The following is a 24,102-nucleotide window of genomic DNA, read 5'->3' on the forward strand; positions in this document are numbered from 1 at the left end:
TAAAAAAAGACCCTGTTTTGGCTGAGATTGTTAAGTCCATTCCTCGAAATGCGACATACACTAGTCACGGAATACAAAATGAACTGATTGGTGTACTGAGCGGTATGGTGACAGAGGAAATAGTAAATGAAATAGGTGACTCGTGGTACACCTTAAAGGTTGATGGAACCAAGGACCCTACAGGGTGTGAAAATATAGCTATTGTGATCCGTTTTGTTTCGGAAACTAATGAAATTAATGAGCGCCTTTTGACCATAGCCACCGCTGATGCGGGAGATGCCGAGACGCTGACAGCCACTATAATAGCAGAGATAACTAAACATGGCCTGAGCACCTCCAAGATTTTAAGCCAGGTGTACGATGGAGCCTCGCTCATGTCTGGGAGACACGGTGGAGTCCAGAAGCTTCTGCAAGAAAAACTACAGTGAGAAATTCCATATGTTCATTGCTTAAACCACCAGCTGCATTTCGTGGTGGTACATGCTATGTCAGTGGAGGAAGCAATCGTGGACTTTTTTCATATTTGTGGTGCTCTCTATAAGTTCTTTAAAAGGCCAACAGTTGCTGTTCATTACAAAGGTGAGTATGGAATCAGATGTGTGAGGTAGTCTGCATTTATTCCAGATTATCTATTTAATTAGGTTAATATTTACCGTGTTTTGTTGTTGTTTAAATTTATATATTTTTTTTCTCTCAATTTAAAAATTTTGTTTGATACTCTGTTTTTTCTTTGCAATTTATTTGTCTTTACTCAAAATTTAAAATGTTTTGTTTGATACTTCTGACACAAATCTGATTCCACAGGTGAGAAGCTGAAGCGCCTACTTGATCAGAGATGGACGGGACATCTTGCAACTGTGTCTGTCATACTTTCATCATTTAAGGACATTACTTTGCTATTGACAGAAATTGACAGTGTGCGGGCACATGGCGCAGAGGCGAGGATGGAGGCAGTCGGGCTGCTGCGAGAAGTGTCTGAACCCAGGTTCATATTCATCGCACACCTGGCGCATAAAGTGCTTGCTCTTCTGGACCCTTCAAACAAGTTGCTACAGGCGGAGGGGGCAGACCTGCTGACAGGATTAGGACTTATGGCTAGTGCAACTGAATGTGTGCGCCAACTTCGCAACAAGGAGGAGTTTACAAAGTTGTGGGACACTGTCACAGCTGCAAACTCAGCAGCGCCGACCCTTGTACCCCCCAGTGCAGCTAGCATATCAGTGTGTTGTTGTAGTGGGCTGTTTGCTGCGAGTAAGCTCACGCGATCTGCTTGTAGCGTCTGTGCGTGAATGGAAAACAACGGGGGAAAAGAGCAGAGCACAAGGATTCTAAGCGCACATTCGAAGGTTAATTTAGCAAATAATTAATAATTAATAAAAAAAATTCACAATCGAAGAATATTCAAATATAGAATGTAAATTTGACAGCCCTAATGCTCATGCCCCCCCGTGAAAACCGTAGGCCCGGCCGTCAGATTTGTTCTGGCGCAGACACTGCTTGCAATTATCAATTGATTTACCTGGCTCTTCATTTTTCCTATACCTGCAACTCGGATCTTCCATGCATGCTTATGGTGTACCCTGGCGGAATTCTTTCTACACCCATGACCTTCATGTCATGTTGGATGTGGGTGTTCAGACAAGTGGTTTACTCTCTAAGCTCTATAACCTTGTTATTCAACTCCTCTTGTGGTCCTCTCCCTGTTCATTGGGTGTGGGAAAAAGACTTTGACCATCTCGGTGGTGAGGTTGATTGGTTTACCGTCTGGGACAACTTGGACTGCACATCTAAAAACCCTAATCACAAACTTATTCGCTTTGTTTTATTTTTTTATTTCTTACATAGACCTTACCTCATTCCTACTAAAAAAAAAGGTCACCTCATGAAACTCATACCCTTCTCCAATCTGTCATAGGGGTTCATTCATGCATTTGTACTGGGAGTGCCCTGGGGTGGTCTCATTCTGGAAAGTAGTCTCTTCTACCCCATCAGATTTACTTGGTGTGCATATATTTTGTTGTCCCAGGTTGCTGATTTTGAATGATACGTCATCACTTGATCTGTCGGCCTCCAAATCCCATATTTTATTTGCAGGTCCTAAAGCAGCAGCAGCAAAAAAAAAAAAAAAAAAAAAAAGCTAGCTCTAAAATGGAATCCTCCTCATACACTTACCTGTACTCAATGGCTGATGTATTTTCTGGACATAATACACATTGAACAATCTATAGCTAGAATACAGGGGGCTAGAGAAAGGCCTGTCCAGGCATGGGTCTCTGCAGCAGCAGATGTTAAATAGCTGTTAGCTTATATATGTACAAGCAAGGCATTATAATGTATGTACAGTGCATCTGGAAAGTATTCACACCCCTTCACTTTCCCCACATTTTGTTATGTTACAGCCTTATTCCAAAATGGATTAAATTCCTTTTTTTTCTCATCAATCTACACACAATATCCCATAATGACAAAGTGAAAAAGGTTTTGTAGAAATTTTTGGTAAATTCATTAAAAATAAAAAACTGAAATATTGCATGTACATAAGTATTCACACCCTTTGCTATGACACTCAAAATTGAGCTCAGGTTCATCCTGTTTCCACTGATCATCCTTGAGATGTTTCTACATCTTGATTGGAGTCCACCTGTAGTAAATTCAATTGATCGGACATGATTTGGAAAGGCACACACCTGTCTATATAAGGTCCCACTGTTGACAGTGCATGTCAGAGCAGAAACCAAGCCATGAAGTCAAAGGAATTGTCTGTGGACCTCCGAGACAGGATTGTATCGAGGCACAGATCTGGGGAAGGGTACAAAAAAATTTCTACAGCTTTGAAGGTCCCAAAGAGCACAGTGGTCTCCATCATTTGTAAATGGAAGAAGTTTGGATCCACCAGGACTCTTCCTAGAGCTGGCCGCCCAGCCAAACTGAGCAATCGGGGGAGAAGGGCCTTGGTCAGGGCGGTGACCAAGAACCTGATGGTCACTCTGACAGAGCTCCAGCATTCCTCTGTGGAGATGGGAGAACCTTCCAGAAGGACAACCATCCCTGCAGCACTCCACCAATCAGGCCTTTATGGTAGAGTGGCCAGACGGAAGCCTTTGCTCAGTAAAAGGCACATGACAGCCTGCCTGGAGTTTGCCAGAAAGCACCTAAAGGACTCTCAGACCATGAGAAACAAGATTCTCTGGTCTGAAGAAACCAAGATTGAACTCTTTGGCCTGAATGCCAAACGTCACGTCTGGAGGAAACCAGGCACCTCTCATCACCTTGCTAATACCATCCCTACAGTGAAGCATGGTGGTGGCAGCATCATGCTGTGGAGATGTTTTTCAGTGGCAGGAACTGGGAGACTAGTCAGGATCGAGTGAAAGATGAATGGAGCAAAGTACAGAGAGATCCTTGATGAAAACCTGCTCCAGAGCGCTCAAGACCTCAGACTGGGGCGAAGGTTTACCTTTCAACACGACAACGACCCTAAGCACACAGCCAAGACAACGAAGGAGTGGCTTCGGGACAAGTCTGTGAATGTCCTTGAGTGGCCAGCCAGAGCCCAGACTTGAACCCCATTGAACATCTCTGGAAAGACCTGAAAATAGCTGTGCAGCGACGCTCCCCATCTAACCTTACAGAGCTTGAGAGGATCTGCAGAGAAGAATAGGAGAAATACCACAAATATAGGTGTGCCAAGCTTGTAGCTTTGTACCCAAGAAGACTTGAGGCTGTAATTGCTGCCAAGGGTGCCTCAACCAAGTACTGAGTAAAGGGTGTGAATACTTATGTACATGCAATATTTCAGTTTTTTATTTTTATTAAATTTGCAAAAATTTCCACAAAACCTTTTTCGCTTTGTCATTATCGGGTATTGTATGTAGATTGATGAGAAAAAAAAGGAATTTAATCCATTTTGGAATAAGGCTGTAACATAACAAAATGTGGGGAAAGTGAAGGGATGTGAATACTTTCGGGATGCACTGTAAGTGCACTTTACTGTATTGTTGTAAATCTATGAATCTATGCTCTATGTAATGGAGAACTATTGTGGGATGGGGTGGGAGGGTTCCGGTCACCACATGGGTGGGAGGGAGGGATGATCAGTTGTTGGTAGTATTGGGGGTAGTTATACTCATTTACTTTGTGGTTGTTATTACTATGACTACTGCTCTACTTTTTTTTTTAAATGAAAAAAATTTGATAAAAAATAAAACAATCAAACAATGAGCTGAAACAGAACTGGGCATTTGAAAAGAATCTACTGTTCATTTGTTCCTTATACACTCAGTCAAATTACAATGTGGTGATGGTCAATTTGACCGCACTGGACAATGCATGTCCAATTCTGATTCAAAATGTTGGATAGTGTCAAATTACAGAAAGCCACTTCCCAAGGTCATAGTGGTGAAGGCTACATTGGAACTGTTTTGCAACTTTCCAAAGTTGGCATTACAGTGTACACCCATCTCCTGCAGGAACTGGCCAGGTGTGCTAAGGTGGGAAAACAGTCTAGCTTTAAAGAAACTCCAGTCTCTTCCGCCACCATGTAGACTACTCACTTAAGATAGATATTAAGAGAAACTCAGTTTTTTTAACTCTTCACATGTCAATTACAAAGACACCCAAAGGTCACCGAATTCATGGGGGAGTATGTGAAGGTTGTGGGGTGCAACCCAGACGTAAAGTGACGTCAACTCCTTTCCCCACCTCCAAGGTCAGAGTAAGTTCAAAAAGGATATGAGCTGACTTGGTGTCTGACATGTTCATACAAAGCCTTATGTGAACCAGCTCGTTTGAAGTATCCTAAAGCTTTTGCAAGATTTGGAAAATCTTTTCTTGTACACTCCATTTGTTATTGTTTGAAAGAGCTTTTGTTTGTGTCACTCAACTCATGACATCCAACATACTTACAGAGTTGTATGCATTGTGAAGATCAGCCATCTACTCCTGCCCTTTACACACAAGTCATCTATGAATGTATTCTTGACCTAGCTTGGCTTCTATCGATACCTCTGCATGGCTGGGTGTCTTTGCAGGCTGATATTGAGAAATGTGCCTCTACCAGCACTATTAAAAGATGCCTGCATAGACAGCTAACACTGTATGTGCTTGGATCTCAGTTTACTTATGCTATAAAAATTTTTCTATGCTTTTGCTTTCTTGCAGTGTTACATGTGTGCATCTTACCATGCATGCTGTGCTCCAGATGTCTGCTGGTGTGCTATAGCCGGCTCCCATCAGCACCTCCAGAGAGCGATATTGCCGTGTCTGGATGTCATCTGTGAAGTGCTTGTGCTGACAGAAGGAGGGAGAGATCATTAAACACATAGTACAATATGCCACAGTCTAAATGCCTAGTAGAGACTAATAAGACTAGTACAGGTAAATCCATAATGTGGCTCAATGCCTGGTTCAGGGTAACAGTGATTCTAAGGCTCAAGCTCAACTAAAGCCCAAGCCATTGGGCAAGTATTTCCAGTGTAACCATGATCGGTCCTTAGTGTGACTCTACCATCAAATGTTGAGCACCTATGCAACTGAGCATGAAATTATGTTACAACATGGAATACCATTAACATTTACCAACTTATTTCTTATCAATATATATACACAACATATTTTGACAACATTTTGAACTGAAAAAAGCAGCATCTAAGACTGAGGTATGATATGATAAGATGGGCGCTAACCATTGTTATGGTACAAGTGCACAAAAATACTTAATTTATAAACTCAGATTTAAACAACTGTGTTTTGAGCAAAAAATACCTTTGTTCCCTAATGAATTACATGTCAAAGTTGTATTTGTGCTTACCACCCAGCAGGCATTGCCCAGGTCAGCAATTTTGACTTGCAGCTTGTCAGCATTCTGGGGTTCAAGTGGGTTCACAAGCAGACTGCCTGACGCTCCTATTCATGAATAGATGGAAAAAGTAGAGGACAATTTAGAGGCACGTGGGGAGAAATTGGAAGAAATTAAGATAAGGTAGGAGAAATCAACAAGATAGTCACAGGATGCCTTATTCTTCTAAGTTGGGGGTCACCTTACAATAATGGGGATGGAGGTAAATTCCATATACAGCAAGAATTACCACAGACAATTGTAAGTATGACTTTATTTAGAAAGCAAGAAATCATTCTCACAAACCGTTTTGGTAGTTTTCTTCATTCTTTCCTTTTGTCTCTCCTTGTGTGTCCAGCAGCACCTCCTCCTTCTCTCCCTCCCCTAGTTCTACAGTGCCTGGGTTAGGACTGAGAGAGGCAGGGATCTGCTGTGGGTCCGGGTGGGGGATCCCCGGGGTCCCGTTACAGGCCTGGTCGTCTTGCTTGTCGTCCGAAGAGTCGTGGTTTTTAGTGATGCTCTCTGGTTGGTTTCCATTCTGCTGGTCCCCCAAAAGCTCTGTGTCCTGCTCAGACAGGTGCATTTGGCTCTCAGGCTCAACCACCTTCCCTGGGCTGGAGGAGTGGCCGTTGCAGTTCACCTCCATTTTGCTTTCGTCCTCATTCTCCCCTTGTTCCTCTGCCTCTGGCATCTGCTGTGACTGGCTATTAGTGGTGGCATCTATGGCAAAGTTGATGCAATTATTATCTATTATATTTAGGTAAATTAATTTCCAGAACAAAGAAAAACATTCAGACTTTTCCATGATCTTTATTATAACTAACTATACTCAGCACAAAAAGTAAGGAAATTTGTGTTTGGTAGATTATTTCTTTGTTGTAACAATGCTTCTTGGCAATAAATCTTATACCGTTGGAAAGCCTGTTTATTTCCCTTTTAAATGGTGCCACATTTGTCAGGAACATGCATTTGTGGGATGAGCAGCAGAGCGGAGTATGTGGGTTGCGCCTGTGAAAAATTTGCCAAATCTTCTCTGCCAATGCCAAACAGCTTATTTTGCTGCTGCTATTGACTCTTGTTTTGAGCTTCTGGTACCCCAGGTGCTGACAATCAGGTGCCTGATATAAGATTTATTGCCTAGAAGCATTGTTACAACAAAGAAATAATCTAGCAAACACAAATTTCCTTACTTTTTGTGCTAAGTTTAGATACTAGCATAATACTGAAAATAATTTCATTGATTATACAAAGGTATCGTCCACAGAAATAATGCTGAGAGGAAACAATAAGCATATCTTAATGTTTAAATAGAGCAAGCCGGGCAGCCAGTCACCTATGCTGCTGTGGATAACAATGTCTTGCAGCGTCACTGATGTAGAAAGTGTGTCTTCTGTGGTCTCTTCGTCATTCTCCTCCTCCCCTCTCTCGCGCACGACTACCCCCTCCATTTCTTGAACCCTCTTTTCAAGCAATTCTGCTTGCTTCTTCTGTTTTTTCTTCAACTTCTTCTTCTTGTTCTTGGACATCTTGACAGTCTGAATTATAGAAAACGAGGGACATCAGAATTAAATGAAAGCAAGCAGAGAGGGAGATGAAGAGTGGATTTTGTGTTCTTGGTGTGTAGATTAGTTGCAAACTAATTTGAATATAGCCAAACATGGTAAAATAGGAGTGCTTACTGGTTTGTTTGCTGGAGCTGTGCTCACTGTAAGGAAGGGAAAACAAATTGAAGATTAAACACAATTACATTTCCCATTTTACAGAATGTACAAGTGGCACATCCAACCCTCCCCACAACCACCAATGTCACCATATGTCTGCTCTGATTAGTATTCTGTTTTTGTGGCTGAGCTGTTCCACACCCAGCTTTGTTAATACACGGTATGCGGTAGCATCAGGTGCAGTGGGAAATCACACACTCCGATGAACAAGCCACTAATTTCCATAACCAAACTATCGGTGACTCACACACACTCATCTAACATAAGTGACTTCTGCAAGGCTTTCATCCCAATCCGGCGGTTTCTTGAGTATATGACACAATAATCATGGATTCTTCAAAATATGGTGTGCAGGAGGAAAATAATCCTTTAGCAAGACTCTTGGCTCATGCCTGCCCTTTACATAAGACTAATTTTGTGGCCATTGACAATGCAATCTATAAGGAGGTGTAGTTGCTATATGACCCGGCATTAAATTGTATTGGAGCAGCCATATACTCAATGTCAAAATACACTTAAAGGGTTCAGCTCTGTTGACACTTCTCAGTGTCCACAAAATGCCTCTGGGTCAGCAATTTGTCCATCAGACTGCACAACTTGCTTAAGGGCAGCAAGAGAGGTTGTGACCTGCAGAACCAGAGGGGGGTGGGGCACCAGTCCTCTGCCACTGAGTAGCTTCTGCTGCCATCTTTTTGATATAGGGCTCATTGACAGTCAGAAGGATGTTTTCTGGCTTGATGTCTGTGTGGATGATCTTGCACTTCGTGTGGAGGTAGTCCAAACCCTGTAGGACCTGCAGCAAAAGGAGAGAAACGGTTGTTTTCTGATATGTCTTTACAAATGCAACAACCTTAGCAAGCATGCATACTGTTGTCACTGTACATCTGCATACCTCAGTTCATGACACTGTTGACATGTGCGAGTGTATCACATTCATAAGTAAATTGGCTAAAAGTTTGCCTCAAAATGTTTGTAATGAAAGAGTAATAAAGTAGTACTGCAGTCAGCTGACTACAATGTTGCCACCCTTTCATCCCACCCACATTTCAGACAGTTTCTTTGTGCCAGTGTACCTGTCGTATTATGCTCTTTACACAGGGCAGGGGCAGGCCTTGGTAATTGGACTTGATGATCCACTTCAGTAGATGGTGGCCCAGCACCTCAAACACCATGCACACATCTTTGAAGACACGAGGTCAAGGACAAGCAGGGGATGTCTTTTCTCATGATACCCATACATTCAGTAAATAGATACTTGATTGGGACCCCCAAATTAAACAATGATAACACAATACCAAGTAATGCTATTCTTCACTGAGTCCAATCGGCGTTTTTTTTTTTGATACCCCCCCCTTTTTTTCTCCTCAATTGTACTTGGCCAATTACCCCATTCTTCTGAGCTGTCCCAGTCACTGCTCCACCCCCTCTGCTGATCCGTGGAGGGTTGCAGACTACCACATGCCTCCTCCGATACATGTGGAGTCACCAGCTGCTTCTTTTCACCTAACAGTGAGAAGTTTCACCAGGGGGACGTAGCACGTGGGAGGATCATGCTATTCCCCCCAGTTCCCCCTCCCCCCGAACAGGCGCCCCCACCGACCAGAGGAGGTGCTCATGCAGTGACCAGGACACATACCCACATCCGGCTTTCCACCGGCAGACACAGCCAATTGTGTATGTTGGGACACCCGGGCGGCTGTTGTTTTTTTTTTTTGCGTGATTTTTGTCCTTTTATTTTGCTAATAGCTTTGCTAAACTTGGGAGAATTTAAAATTCCATCAAGCCTTGTTTTGTAGTATGTACGCTGTGATAAAACATTGACAACGAAAATTAAAGGGTGACGCCATCTGCGTTCTTTTCTGGGTTGTTCATATGGAAACACCCACTAAGCTACTGGCAAAAAGCAGTGACCTAGGCTAGAGCTAATACCCCCCCCCCCACACACACACACACACACATGCAGTTTGCTGACAGTGTAAGCATGGAGAGTGACAAAAGTGTTAAAAGAAAGTGCCGAAATCTACGTCAGGTCACATGGGAAAGTTTTTAGAAGGGTTTGGTAAAATAGCATTTTGATGCTAAAACATATGTACTTCGACCAAAATTTGTACTTTATGACTGGCAAGCCACAGAACAATATAAAAACCTCAAAAAAAAAAAAGGACCCCCCCACCCTAAAGACACCAAACACCACAGGAGTAAAATGGAAGCTGTTCCCGAGGATGGGCTTTCTTCCTGGGCACATGCAGCTGCAGTGCAGGGGACGATGAAGGACTGTCACACTTTTTTAACAGTGCCAGCCAACACACACGGTTAAGTAAACATCATCAGAGAACATCTGATCGAGCAATAGCAGTGTGTGTGTGTGTGTTTATGTACTACAACAGATTTCTGCATCGATCAACAGTTGATTAATGTGGTTGTCACTGCTACATTTTTAATTTCAGGACAACTTAGACATTAATTTGAAAGACAAGCGCAGTTGTGTAGCCAGACAAATTGAGTCATCTTATGCAATTATAGAGATGAGATGAATTAAATGTCTCGCCTCTGGCAAAGTAGTCTTGTTTTTGGAAACTCTGAGGTAGCTGTTTGCTCTGGAATTAGTATAATCGGCGTGTCTGAGCAGTCACCTTGGGACAAAAATGGCTGAGAAGAAAATGGAAGTAAACCAAGCTATTAAATCTTGATCACTACTCCACTGTCATTGTCCTTAAGCGTGATGGTGCATGTAGCGCCTTCATCCTGTCAGCAGTCACAAAACTATTCATTATTTATGATGGACATTCAAGTGTCAGATTTTAAAGCTACAAACATCCAAGATTTTTATGTAATGTTTAGGGATGTCCAGATCCGATCTTTGACATCGGCATCAGAGCTGGTCAAGGTTAACTTTGAATTGACTGGTATTGACAATATTAAGGCTGATTAAATTCCGATCCTGTATTTTACCACCTTGTGTTTTGCCCATGCCAGCTGTCATATTGGTAATGTAAATGCCCTGCCAATCTACTTTGAATTCAACTAATAAGGCACTTAAAAAGAAATCATTCAAATACAACAAGTTCAGGTTACTAGTGAGTTCAGGTTACTTTAAGAGCTATTATTTCAAATATTATATTTAGAATTTGCTTTATTTTGTCAAATGAAAACCATTAATGAACAGCTGTGTTATTTTTTCCTATATGCACAGCTACTAAATTGCCATGTATATCTTACATAAATTGGATTGGTTCAACAAACTTTGTGCTCAAAATGTGCACTGTGAAACTGTATTATGTAGGAAACGATAAGCATTGGATCGGCAATAGGTATCGGCACACTTTTATTAAATGACCCGGATCAAATGCAAAAAAAAAAGAAAGAAAGAAAAAAAACTTGGATTGGGACATCCCAGTAATGTTCCTTTGATATATCCTGGTGTATTTAAGACAATAGTCCACGAATATTCCAATATCCAAATCATGAATGCCTTGCAGTTGATCATATAAAGTGGCTACTACTGGGCAAGACTTCCACAAGAAAAAAGGTAAAGGCACATATATTTTTTTTTATGTCTTAAAGAATAAGGTAAGTAATGGCGCGTATGAAGACAGCAAAGTTGTTCTGGCTTACAAGCAGATATGGCAGATCAAGATCCTTCAACACCTCTAACAGATACTACGGGATGGATAGCCAAAACCAGGATCAGCCATATTTAAAAAAAGATTTTTTTTTTATATATATTGGCTGTGGGGAAGATGCTGAGACAACAGTCCTGGTGACTATATTTCATTTAAAATGGTTCTTCGCCACTTGGAGTAGTTAAACATCAATGCAGTTACCAGTATCACCATAACTGTCGGTGAATAAAACAAAATCGATGACAATCTTTTGGATTATAGCTTCACCTTATATACCATACACATTTATATGGAAGCTTCATCATACACATTTATAGTAGTTTCACATTAACAGCACCAACAGATGCCAGTGGCCATAGAATTGCATGCATACCATCTGATGGGAGGAAATAGCAGAGGGAATTGTTAAATAATAGGTTGTCACAACTGTGCGTCAGACAGGCATGTGCTGCTGTTTAGCAGCTATTGTTGGTCTACTTTTCAGCAAAGGATACGGGTGCCATTCATGCCAGATATCTTGAAATCATCTAGAAGCTGAACCACTTTCTCTCTGCTGGGGTCACTAAGGTCTGAATTTCTCACCTGGATTGCACGCACACACACAGTGAAGACTACAGCATTAGAATATAAAACAATTTATCTTTATGCATGCTCAATAATCTAGGTAAGAAAAACCAAAGAAGGTTGAATCAGTTCATCTGGACACAGCGTTTATTTGACATACGTTCCATCACTCATCTAAGTGACCTCTTCAGTCTCAACTGACCAGAGGTATCCCCACGCTTGTAAACAATACAGTTGCATAACGACCGAAACCAATGATCAGTTTCATATGCAAATATGCATGACGATTAACCAGAGTTTCAATGGCCATATGTACTATTCACAGATGACTTGGGAATGTTTGCAATCACAGCATTGTAAGATGGCGACAGATGTACTCTTAGCCCCCCCCCGGTTCAGGGATGGTCATTCCCTCTTCAGTGTCAACTGACTGCAGATATCTCCACCCTTATAAACAATACAATAGCATAATGACCAAAAACAACAATCAGTTTCATATGCAAATTGCCAGGACTTTTCAATGACAATGTGTACTATTCACAGAGGATTTGGGAATGTTTGCAAACAGCATTGTAAGACGGCGACAGATGTCTTTCAAGGATGAGGATGTGCACATCCTTGATAGGGAGTAACACTGGTTTGAACAGGGAGTCAAAGAGGCCATATATTTGAAGAGGGAACGACCATCCCTAAACCAAAGGGGTGGGGTCTAAGAGCATATCTGTCGCCATCTTACAATGCTTTGACTGCAAACATTCCCAAATCCTCTATTAATAGTACACATGACCACTGAAACTCTAGTTAATCGTCATGCCTATTTATATATGAAAGCGATCATTGGTTTCGGTTGTTATGCAACGGTATTGTTTACAAGGGTGGGGATACCTGCAGTCAGTTTAGACTGCATCACTCACTTAGATGAGTGATGAAACATTTCTGTCAATAAATACTGCATCCAGATGAACTTGTTCAACTTTCTTTGATATAACAATTTAAACACCTTTTCCAGGTTCTTTTTTATGAACATTGTGTGCCTTACAGATTTGAGCAGTTTGATCTCATCCAGCGCTGTCTCCGTATAATGCTCAGCACTCTTCACAACCTTCATGGCCACAAAGCGTTTTCCCCTAGAAACACACATGAAAATACACAGGTGGCGGATTAAATCAATCAGATACCCATCAGTTGTTAATTAATATCCAAGGATCAGCCCTCTGTCTTTCACTTTGCGAAAGTATTAAGCTAGAAAATACTATTAATTTAGTAACTATTAGACTAGTTTGTAGAAATTTTGATTTTTTAAAATATGTACCAATGTAGATGAGGCATTCACTAGATGACAGGATAGAGTTTAGCTGGAATAACACTGTACAGTTCTTGCTAAGTTTTACAAAGTTACATTTGGGAAGTCAACTTACTGGATATCCCAGGCCAGCCACACAGTGGAAAAGTGTCCCCAGCCCAGCTTACGGATCACATGGTATCTTCCATTGAACAAGTCTCCAATTTTCACATGGTGATAGCCCCCTGACAGGAAACAAGCGTTTTAGAGGGATTTTTTAGAGTTTTAACTACAACAGTGATTTTGATGTAGTGTGTCATATGATATATATGACACACTGATCTTTGTCAACAAATACCACAACCATACATTAGTATCATAGCCAGGAATCTGGCTATGATACTAATTTAAATAACCAGTGAGGGTATTTAACAACATCCATACAAAATCAATTTAACTGCAAAAGATAATTTTCTTTATCTTTATTGACTAAAGATTTCTCCCAAAGGCACATGCATTTGGTTCTCAGGAAGCTACGACTAAGAGCTATGCCGAGGTCCAGTTGAGCACTAAATCACCAATTTGGAGGCAAGGACAAGGAGCTACTGTAAAACCTAGCTGACCACTTAGTAACCAAGTTATCATTTCCAATCACACATCATTAAGTTTATAACCAAGTTCACCTGTATAATACTGTTCAATTCTATTCAATTCCAATGTTTAATACGGTTAAATCATATGATAAAGTTGCAGTATCTATGCGGTCAGTGCACAAATACACCCAGTCTAGAGACACAGGGTGAGGGTGAGCTAGGGAAATCCTACCCTTGCAGTAGTCATTGGGGTCCTCTTGCTCTTCATCATCAGAACCCAAGATTTCTTCATCCTGCTCTGGGAGGGGAGAGTTTGCCTGGCCTGGCTGAGAGCCCCCTCCACGGCCATGAGGATCTGGTCTGGTGGGTGGGGAATTGAGGGAGGATAGGTGGGTGTTTGGTGTGAGGGGTGAAGGGAAGTAAGATGGGGTAGACAGAGGAGAGATGGGTGAGGACAGGACAAGGGGTAAGAGAGACATTGTTTACAATGGAGAGAATGACAGAGATGGTACTTGCTAAAAATGTGACATTTCTAGTGTTTAATGTCATATTAAAATGCACAATTTTTAATAGGTTTTCTTAAATAAAGAGACTTTGCACCGATGCTACTCAATAAGTAACTGCAGACTAAGTTACACAAGGCACAGAATAGTGCTTTGCCAAGAAGTCAGACTAGAGTTAACTTATAAAAGGCATCTAACATACTATCAAATTTATTGCTACTGGTTCTGTATTTGTTTGACAATTAAAGACTGAACATCAGTAGATTATAGCAAACATATACAACAGTACCAATACTGGAGATGTCAGGTGAATTCTACAAGTAAAATTAAGGTATCAGTACTGAAGAATTTCCTAACTACCAGAATTTATTACAAGGTTAAACAACAAACCCCACTTTTTTCAGTCCAGGGGGGCTACCAAACAAACAGTCAACATGTTCTGTTCATTAAAAAAATGCAAACCATTGACACTGGATTGGTCGAACAGAATCCTCCCAAGATTGAACAATATAAAAAGGGAAATGTGTTAGATCTCTAGGAGCTGCTGCTGCATTACAGTCACCCACGTCTCCCAGTGGTAGTCAAGAGGAATGATTCACTCTTAACACAGTTGGCAGATATAGAATAATTGGCAGATACTACACACACAAAGCAAGGGCTTTAATGTTTTGCTGCCGATTTTTGCACAATGATCCTGTTTTATAAGCCAATCAAGGAAATGTAGAGAAAGCTCGAGTCCAGCTAATACAGCAGTTACAGAGTGATTCCCTGTAAATATAAATGCTAACGAAGACAATCTCACACTGATCTTTAGTGAAGGCCAAAGAAACATTGCTGTGCAGAAGTGGATCAGTCTGCCCTAGTGGCCTAGTTAGGAGGGCTGCGGCAGAGCTGGACATTTTCAACTCCATCACACATCATTTCTTCCCTTCCTCTCTCCATTTTGAACTGCAACATCAATTCTGGCTGTTGAGCAAAGTCACTAATCTGAATGTACAACAAGGACAAAAGGACAAACACTAAAATAGTAGGATTATTTTGATGAACTTATGATGGCCGATAGATTTTAAAAGCAACTCATCAACTTATATATATATGTAGCATCAATGTATTTAACAAGATGAGTGATGAAACGTTTCTCCCAATAAATGTTGTGTCCAGATGAACGGATTCAACTTTCTGGGGTAGATGCCATCATACATCCCCCACCCCCTTCCAAATAAATAAATAAATAAATGGAAAAAAAGGGGGGGGGGGAGCTCAACCTTTTTAGAAAAAAAAAATCCCAATAACTTTGCTATCACTTTATTTATTTTTTTTTAACAATTAAAGTAAGGAGATTTCAAATTTCGGTTGGACTTTTAAAACATTGGAACACAACCACTTACTGAGGTCTCATATCATAAAACGTATCAGTGACTAGCAAATGGTGATTCCATAATGCTTACAAAAGATAGGCTGGATTGTTTGAGGATGATGGGGTAAATTATTAAAGCGAGACTGACGTGCCATTTCTGAACACATTTTTTAACACTGGGAGTTTGAATCATAACCAAAAATAGGTGTGGTTTTATGAATTTAAAGCTATTGGCTACTGTCTTCCTGGGAGGTCGTCTAGGTGTGGCTTGTTGTTCGCGTGGGTGGGGCTCGGTACCACTCGTCACTTGCCATAGGAAAAAATGAGAAATTCAGTGGCGTGAGGATTTGAATCACTGAGCTAACTAGCTAGCTAGCTAATATGCAAATTGACTGGTCTACATATCCACCGGCACAATTTGTCATTGGACACCATCTATAGTCAATCACAGATCTCTCTTGAGTGGCTGCAGACACGCTGTTTTGGCCACTGAATTCCTCCGTGGTCACATTCCAACTCGGAACATAGCCTATCAATAGGAATTTTCGGATTTTGATGTCAGTATCACTTTAAAACCATGTTCACCAGTTGTTCACATTGAACAGCTTACTGATAAGATCGTGTGTTGAAATAAAATGCCTGCATAAGTGTTGTAACGTGAAAATCAAAGGACTCAACCAAAGCATTAGTTGGTAAAAAGAACTAAGCCAACTACACCGCTTAAACCAGTACAAAAGGCAACTTTCTTCACTGAGCCAGCATAGAGGCCAAAGCTAAATTACCAAACGAGTGGCCAAAGCTGTCCCAGGTAATTTGACAAATAAAATAAAATGCGTCAACCTGCACAGAACGTAGCATCATATATTCACAAAAGGGAGTTGAATTATTGTGTCTCATTTTTATAGCCAGTCGATAAAATGCCTTTTTTTTTTACAACCAAGTGTGGTTGACTTTTCTGTGTGCTCTGGTACTGTCCATGGTGCTGAAAGAGACTGCGCACACAACAGTACCTCTTTTTTTTTTTTTACAGCAGCGCCACAAATTACATAGAGGTTGTGATGGGAATAGAGAAATAGGCCCAACCTGGAGGAAAAAGGGGTTAACAATCTAGAGGGGATATGATCAGTCTTAGCTTAGCTTAAGTTTAGCTAACAAAAGAGGTTATTGTACACAACAGCTTCAATCAATCACTCAGGCCACAATACTTATATGTACATACACACGCAGATATATTATATAATATTCAAATTATTAAGTCTTTAACCTTAGATAAAAACAGAGCTCTGTCATAGTGCAGATCAAAAATCCTATGGCACTATCTGACCAGAAAGATTTCTTTCCCAGTCTCCAATAAAAAATAAAACCACCATAAAAACTATTCCCAAAGCAGTCCAACAATGTCTGCAGCTATATCAGTTTTGTTGTTGATGATGAGCTTATAACAATTTGCCATAAAGGACAGGATGGCCTATAGCCACTCCTAACACTGAAGATGAAGAAACCTGTTCTTCACACAAACAGAATAGCCTCTTTTTTTTTACCACCAGCAGTCCAACATACATAGCCCCTGACTTCAATATATCAAACTCTTTAAATTAAGGCATTTGCAAAGTCTGACAGTGCAGCGTTATTTTTAAAATGAAGCATAGCTTAAGCTGCCAAGTCAAACCCCAGCTGAGCAAAAAGCTTGTCGATGAGGCTCAGGAGGAATTAGAACTAATCAAAGCAAACAACATGTGCAAGAGAGTCTAGATGGCTCACTTTGAGATATATGCTTTAAAAAGGAGACATTTATTATGACTGGGCTTGCTGCATCTCTTTTTGTGGATTTCTGTTGCATGCAACTAATTCCATTTGATTTTATATGCTATGCGTTTCTCATCATTTTACTTAAAATGTTAACAGGATGAGCTTGTCTTACTTTGTATTTAATTGGCTACAGTCTCAGCAACAGCAGCATGTTGGCAAGGTCCCTTATCTTAAGGGCTAGGCTAAAGAATTTTCAAGTGGTAGGTGTTAAAGTGGCTGCTAAACAGAATTGCTTGCATTTTTCTATATTTTAATAATGACAATTACAACAGAGGTAACAGGGAGATTCCAGGTTATAAATATCATAACATCCTTTCACTCAGAAGAAAATCTTTGGTATCTCCAACAAATCCCATGTTAACACATCAACCATGTCAAAACTAGGCTCAAGGGACTTTTCAGATTAGCATCCAGATTCACCTGAGGAATGAGTCAACATTGGTGCTAACATACGTCAGGCAGCTTTGATTGACTATTACAGGTTTAAGTCTGTGGGGCTAATACCCTATGTTTTCATATGGGTTTATTTGTTGTTTTCCTTGTTCTCTGTAAATTTACACAATTTCCTATGAGATAGCAAATTATGGACGTAAAACGTTTTTTTTAATTTATTTCTGATTTTTCCCTTTTTCTCCCAATTTAGTGTCCAATCGATCCCTATTTTAGTTCAAACACCCACCCTCATACTGCATGCATTCGCCAACTGCATCTGTCCGACCAGCAGTCTCGAAGGAGACGCCTCGCCACTTTCATGACAAGGCGAATCCAGGCTGAACCACTGCTTTTTCCGACACACACAGAGACGCATTCATGTGACGAACACAAGCCGACTCCGCCCCCCTCCCGAAGACAGCGTTGCCAATTATTGCTGCTTCATCAAGTCCGGCCACAGTCGGATCTGATGAGACCAGGGTGCGAACCCCAGTCCCCAGTGGGCAACTGCATCGACACAAAGCCAATGCTTAGACTGCTACACCACCGTGGCGGACCCCAGACTTGAAACTTTGCACAACTCATCAAAAAACGTGTTTGAAATAAGGACCTCTTTCAAAATGGTCTGAATTGGTCACATGTTGGGCACTGTAATTAAAACTGCAAAATTTCTGCCTTTTTAAGGCTGTAGCTTCCACACTCTAAGTCCGATTGATGCAAAACTGATATACATATTCTTCCGAGATTGTTCTATAAGTTTGAGAATTGGACTGCTTGGGGTCCTCCCTATAGTCCCCGGGTCCTATGTTCCCCGCTTTGTATGAGACCGGGGAATATCGGACCTTTTTGTATACAGAGGGCCCTATATTCCCCACTTTTCCCCAAAAGGGTCGGTCCTATGTTCCCCGTTTTGTATGTGCAGGGGAACATAGGACCTTTCTTTATAAAAAGTGTCCTATGTTCCCCTAGGGCACCCGGGGAACATAGGACCCTATTTATAAAGAAAGGTCCTATGTTCCCTGGTCAGCAGGTTTGACGCTGTTTGGCACAAAAGTGCATTTTCAATAATGCATTATTTAGGGCAGATTATTAAGAAGACAATGAATCATACGATTTCTATTTTTATATCACAAAAACGAATTCACAAAGTCCAGGTTGGCTAAAGTATGTGGAAACTTTCGACACTAAACCAATTTCAACTTATTAGGCTATAGCCTATATTTGGGCGCATAACCTACCCCGGTAGTTCTCTGATATTTATGCGTGAAATGTGTCACTTATCGAGGAAAATGCGCCTCGCCGAGTAGGTGAGCTGGCTCGTCTGTGTCTGAATGTAATAGGGCTGTCACTTTAAGAAAAAAACATATTCGATATTCGTGGCAGAATTGTACCCATATTCGAATTTGGATTCGAATTTCCACGTAAAAAACGGTCTTTAAAATGGCAAGACTAAAAATAACCTGTAATTTATTGACCAGTAATTATTTTGATCATGCGTTTTACCATTTGTATCCACAAGAGGGGACAAGCAGACCCAACATATTTCGGTCGAAATAATTAGTGAAGTTTAATGCAAATTATGAAGTCAAATGTTGCCATATTTTCAAAAACAATTACCACAGAGTATGCTTCTCAAACAAGTAATATTAATGTCAATAATCCTCACGGCAATTGGGCTGCATTCAGCGCTGCCATGGCAATGTAACGTAGGCTACTGACAGAACGTGGCCTATAAGTAGCCCACCAAACTAAATAACTAAAATAAATAATAATAATAAAATAAAAAATAGTGGGTTATGTGGCCTTTGTAAATGCGATTATACATAGCCTACACATAGGCCTAACTGGACTGGGAGGCTACAAATTATTCACCAGGAATATCAACTGGTTAACGTGTTCAGTGTCAAGAGCGGAGCGCTTTTTGTTAACAGTATTCCCAGCTGTGGAAGAGACTCGCTCAGAACGCACTGATGTCCCGGGAACACTCAGCTAGAGCGGAGCGCTTTTTGTTAACAGTATTCCCAGCTGTGGAAGAGACCCGCTCAGAACGCACTGATGTCCCGGGAACACTCAGCTAGAGCGGAGCGCTTCTTGTTAACAATATTCCCAGCTGTGGAAAAGACTCGCTCAGAACGCACTGATGTCCCGGGAACACTCAGCTACTTTCTTGCAAGCTGCGCCAGGTGGGGATATTTTGCGCTACCCAGCGTCTTCCACCATAGAAGAGGACTGCTGTCTGCTGGCATCGTTGTCTCTCTTCGGCAGGACCACATCTCTTGGTGCAGTACATTGTCTTGGTGGTCTCTCGTCTCGCCCCTTCCCTTGTATGTTTCTCCAAACAGATCGCCCATTGCCGTCAGGGCTGTTTTCCTTGCGTGAGTGTCTGAGCTTAATGAATGCTCATCTGTCCCACTTTCAAATCTCACGGCCATTTCTTCTTAATGTTTAGGTGCACTTGGTCCTTCTGTTCCTCTGATAAATGCATTAAACTATGAAAGCGGGGATCCAGGTATGCTGCTTTATTCAATAACATGAATGTTGCTTCGTTATTTTTGTCATAACGCTTCCTCAAATCTGTGTCGATCTTTGCGGTCATTTCCCTCAAGCTGGGCATTGCATTAGGAATGGGTGAGCCAAGTTGACACAGTAGTAGTACATGCTGTAAAGGCAATACAGCAGAAGCTGTGGGATATCTGTTAGTTGACAAAGCCTCAGTCGCAATCTTGAACGGTCTAAGTATTTCACGCATCTGTTCGACCATGGACCATTCAGTTGTGGTTAGTTCGAGATTTGACCATTTTTTCTCAAATATTACAGCTGCAACAGCTGCCTGTTGTTCCGATGCCCTGCAGATCATTTCATATGTACTATTCCATCGCGTGATGCAATCGTTAATTAATTTATCAGTTTTCAAGCCCAGCAAAGGCTGTTTATCCTCCAATAGGTAGCTGTCGGTAGGTGACCTGCCGAAATGTGCGGCTGCTTTCTTTAGCCTGCGAAGTGTCGTGTCTATGGCTCTGACGTCTAGCCCTTTACGTACAGCTAGATTGATTGTATGTGCCATGCAAGGTATGTTAACGGTATCGAGGTACCTCTCCACAGCATTCACATAGTTATGTGCACTGTCTGTTGTGACTGCGATCACCGATTCACGGGGAATGTGAAAATCCCTGTGTGCCAGAAATGCACTCCGTGACGTTTTCTGCAGTGTGACTACTTCTCAAGTCTTTCGTTTGTAGGACAAAATCGTTCAGTTCCCATGCCTCCGACATTACGTGTGCTGTAACTGTAACATAAGCGTCTGTGGCTATAGACGTCCACCCATCTGTAGTGAGTGCAATTTCCTTATCGCTTAGTATCTGGCGTACATTTTCACGAGTAGTATCGTAGAGTTTCACAATGTTTTTAGTTATTGTGGTTCTGCTGGGATAGTGTAACGTGGCTCAATTTCACGGAGAAAATCTTTAAAGCCTCCACCTTCCGCGATGCTTATTGGCCGCATGTCTTTACATATGAATTTGGTGAGTTGTGAAGTGATCGCCTCTTTTCGTGTAGAGGACAGAGCAGCCGAAGGTGAGAAAAACGTTGTCAGCCTGGGTTGTTTAGCAGCAGCAGACGCACCAGCAGGGTCCTGCAGTTCTTTGTATTCGGCCGGATGATGGAACTGCATGTAGGTTGGTCGTGGAACTATGGTATGCTAGTTCACGCTCACATAGTTTGCATATTACCTTGTCCTTGTTTTCAGTCTTTCCATTTACAGTCCAAAAACCAAAGTGTTTCCAAATCGCACTCCTAAGATTCTCTGGAGTGACGATCTTTCTGGTATGCTGATCATCGGGCTCGTTGACGGCAGCACCAAATTCCTCCATTTTCTCGTTTCTGGCTGCAGCCTAGGCCTACGTTTCTGCTCCATGGACTTATGGGTAATGGACTTACGGGTAATTAGAGCGGGAATTCTTGCCGTACCCTACTTTCGGCATTTTTGACATTGATTAATTAATAATTTCAAAGTACAATCAATGTATTTATTTATTTATTTATTCAATTCGAATTTCCCCATTTACGTTCGAATCTCGTGTTTTTATGCAAATTCGAAACTAAATTCGATATTCGAATATAATGTGACAGCAGTAGAATGTAATATAGTAAGCCTATGTTCCTTGGGCAATTGTACCTGGGCATAGCTCAGTCGGTAGAGCTCTCGCCTATGGATCGCAAGGTCGTGAGTTCGATCCCGGGTGCCGCCAACTCAGCGTATGAGTAGCACATTGTGCGAGAAGTGCTGGGAGCTGAGGATAGGTGTTGTGTTCTGCCCTCAGCAGTCCATCTCCCAGAAGTCTAGCGCATTGTACCAGGGATAGACTCCTGCGTAAGCTGGCTGATACCGACAATAGGCCAATTCCGACCCACTTCTTCTATGTTCCCTAGAAAGCCGTCGTTCCCATCATAACCACACCAGCTTATTGGGAAAAGCATCTGACAGATATTAGATAGAAACCATCTGCTCAGTAAGGCCCTTTAAGCATCATAATTGTAATGATAATAATAATAATAATAACATAATAATAATAATGATGATAATAGCCTAATAATAATAATAATAATAATGATGATGATGATGACGATGATGATAATAATAATAATAATAATAATAACAATATAGCCTTATATTAGAAATGCTAAAAATTGGATAATTGAAATATTTATAATTATAAAGTAGGCTAATATAGCATGGTAATAACAATAAAATAATAACAATATCTGCCTGGTCTCTTAAGATTCTAAGATGCTGTATGCTACAGAAATAAAGGGACATAGGCCTAGGCTAATGAATACGCCTTTTTGACAAAATATGAATGAAAGGCTAATCAACAACGCTAAAGCTGAATCACAAAACACATATTGCTCGAAAAATAATTTATAAATAGCCAAATGCACACATGACTTCGAGTTTGGAAATATTTGAAACTTGTCGTGGATGTGTGGTCATCTGCACGGAAGTTTCCTGGCGTTCTTAACCACATGATCAAAATTCCCCAATGTCTAAACCGCCCGCCAACTTGCAACAGTTTGCAACAATCGGTTGTTATCGGTGATAACTCGTGGACTCACTGTCATGTGCTTACTAGCCTACAAGAAGACAAACAATGGCGATAGTTATGGATGGTGATCGAGGGGGCAAAGTGTTGGTACATGAGAACTTCAGATATCAGAAGCACCGCACCAATCAAGACACCATTAGATGGAGGTGCTGGAGGTGGAACTGTAGAGTGCCACTGATCACAAATAGATTTGAAGTCGAGGACATGGATGCTAACATTATTGTGCACGATGTTGGGGAACACGTGCATCCCCCTGACGGAGAAATGGTGCACCGTGCAGAATTCCGACAGGGGGTGATTGCAGAAGTTGCGAGGGAGCCAACAGTCCCAATCAGAAGGATCTATAATGCGCAAAGGGTCCTGCAGCGTCGGCAACGTCAAATCCAGGGTTTCAGCCCCTCTTTGTTGAGTAGCCTAATGGACTAGGACTACTCATTTTGCTTTTTTGAAGAAGAAAAAAGCTTTAACGTTAGGCTAGTTAGGCCTTGGAGATTTTTGTTTTAGACCATGCCTTTTCTGAGGGGCTTCTGCCATAGACCAACCCTTTTTCAGCCAAGCTTTTACTAGAAGCATTTTGTTATTAATAGCCTATTATCAGTGTTACTATTGATAGTATTATACCTGTAATTGTTATTTGTTATCAGGCCTCTTTTATAATTAGGCTATTATCATTATTATCATTATTATTATTAGGCTGTTATTATTATTATTATTATTATTAATTATTATTATTATTATTGATATCATTACTATTACTATTATTATTATTATTATTATATTAAAGAAGAACATCAAAGGATGTAAGGTAGCACTCATCAAATGAAAAAAAAAAGAGACACATTTCTCTATTTTACCATTTCATTGTTTGGCATCAGTCATTAACCTGGCCGGGTGGTCTTCTTCAGAAACCTTAATGACTGATGCCAAACAATAAAATGGTGAAATAGAGGACTGCCTCTGTTATTTTTTTACCCTTTGGTGAGTGTTACCTTACATCCTTTGATGTTCATCTTTGATTCATGTTTTTGGTTTAGCACCTCCACAAGCCTTTAGTTTTTTGAGAAGCACATACTATTATTATTAGGCAATTAGCCTATTGTGTAAGGTAGGCGGCCCCCGTTGATGGATACTTTGTGCTGGTCCTAAATTCCAAGTCCTGGTCTAAGTTCTCTGCCTAAAAAGTTTATCATTAAAGTCTTTTTGAAAGAAAGTCTGCCAAGTGATTTAATATGGAAAACGAACTGCAAAGTAACAAGTGGCTGAAGTGTCCAGTGCTGTGC

At 41.0% G+C, this 24,102-nt stretch overlaps 1 protein-coding gene across 1 annotated transcript in view; it reads right to left on the bottom strand.

The window, feature by feature from the left end:
• The window catches only part of srpk1b (SRSF protein kinase 1b), a 51,779-nt gene that overhangs the window by 9,035 nt on the left and 18,642 nt on the right, over window positions 1-24,102 (bottom strand). Inside the window, exons 3-13 of the mRNA XM_056302203.1 lie at window positions 13,852-13,979; window positions 13,163-13,271; window positions 12,784-12,871; window positions 11,675-11,762; window positions 8,631-8,737; window positions 8,185-8,350; window positions 7,516-7,541; window positions 7,170-7,371; window positions 6,143-6,556; window positions 5,810-5,904; window positions 5,182-5,289 (exon numbers count right to left, since the gene is read on the bottom strand). Of these exons, the coding sequence (XP_056158178.1) occupies window positions 5,182-5,289; window positions 5,810-5,904; window positions 6,143-6,556; window positions 7,170-7,371; window positions 7,516-7,541; window positions 8,185-8,350; window positions 8,631-8,737; window positions 11,675-11,762; window positions 12,784-12,871; window positions 13,163-13,271; window positions 13,852-13,979 (1,531 nt within the window). The remainder of the gene's footprint in view (window positions 1-5,181; window positions 5,290-5,809; window positions 5,905-6,142; window positions 6,557-7,169; window positions 7,372-7,515; window positions 7,542-8,184; window positions 8,351-8,630; window positions 8,738-11,674; window positions 11,763-12,783; window positions 12,872-13,162; window positions 13,272-13,851; window positions 13,980-24,102) is intronic.

Source organism: Lampris incognitus, chromosome 2 (assembly GCF_029633865.1).
Source record: "Lampris incognitus isolate fLamInc1 chromosome 2, fLamInc1.hap2, whole genome shotgun sequence".
NCBI classification, from domain to species: Eukaryota; Metazoa; Chordata; class Actinopteri; order Lampriformes; family Lampridae; genus Lampris; species Lampris incognitus.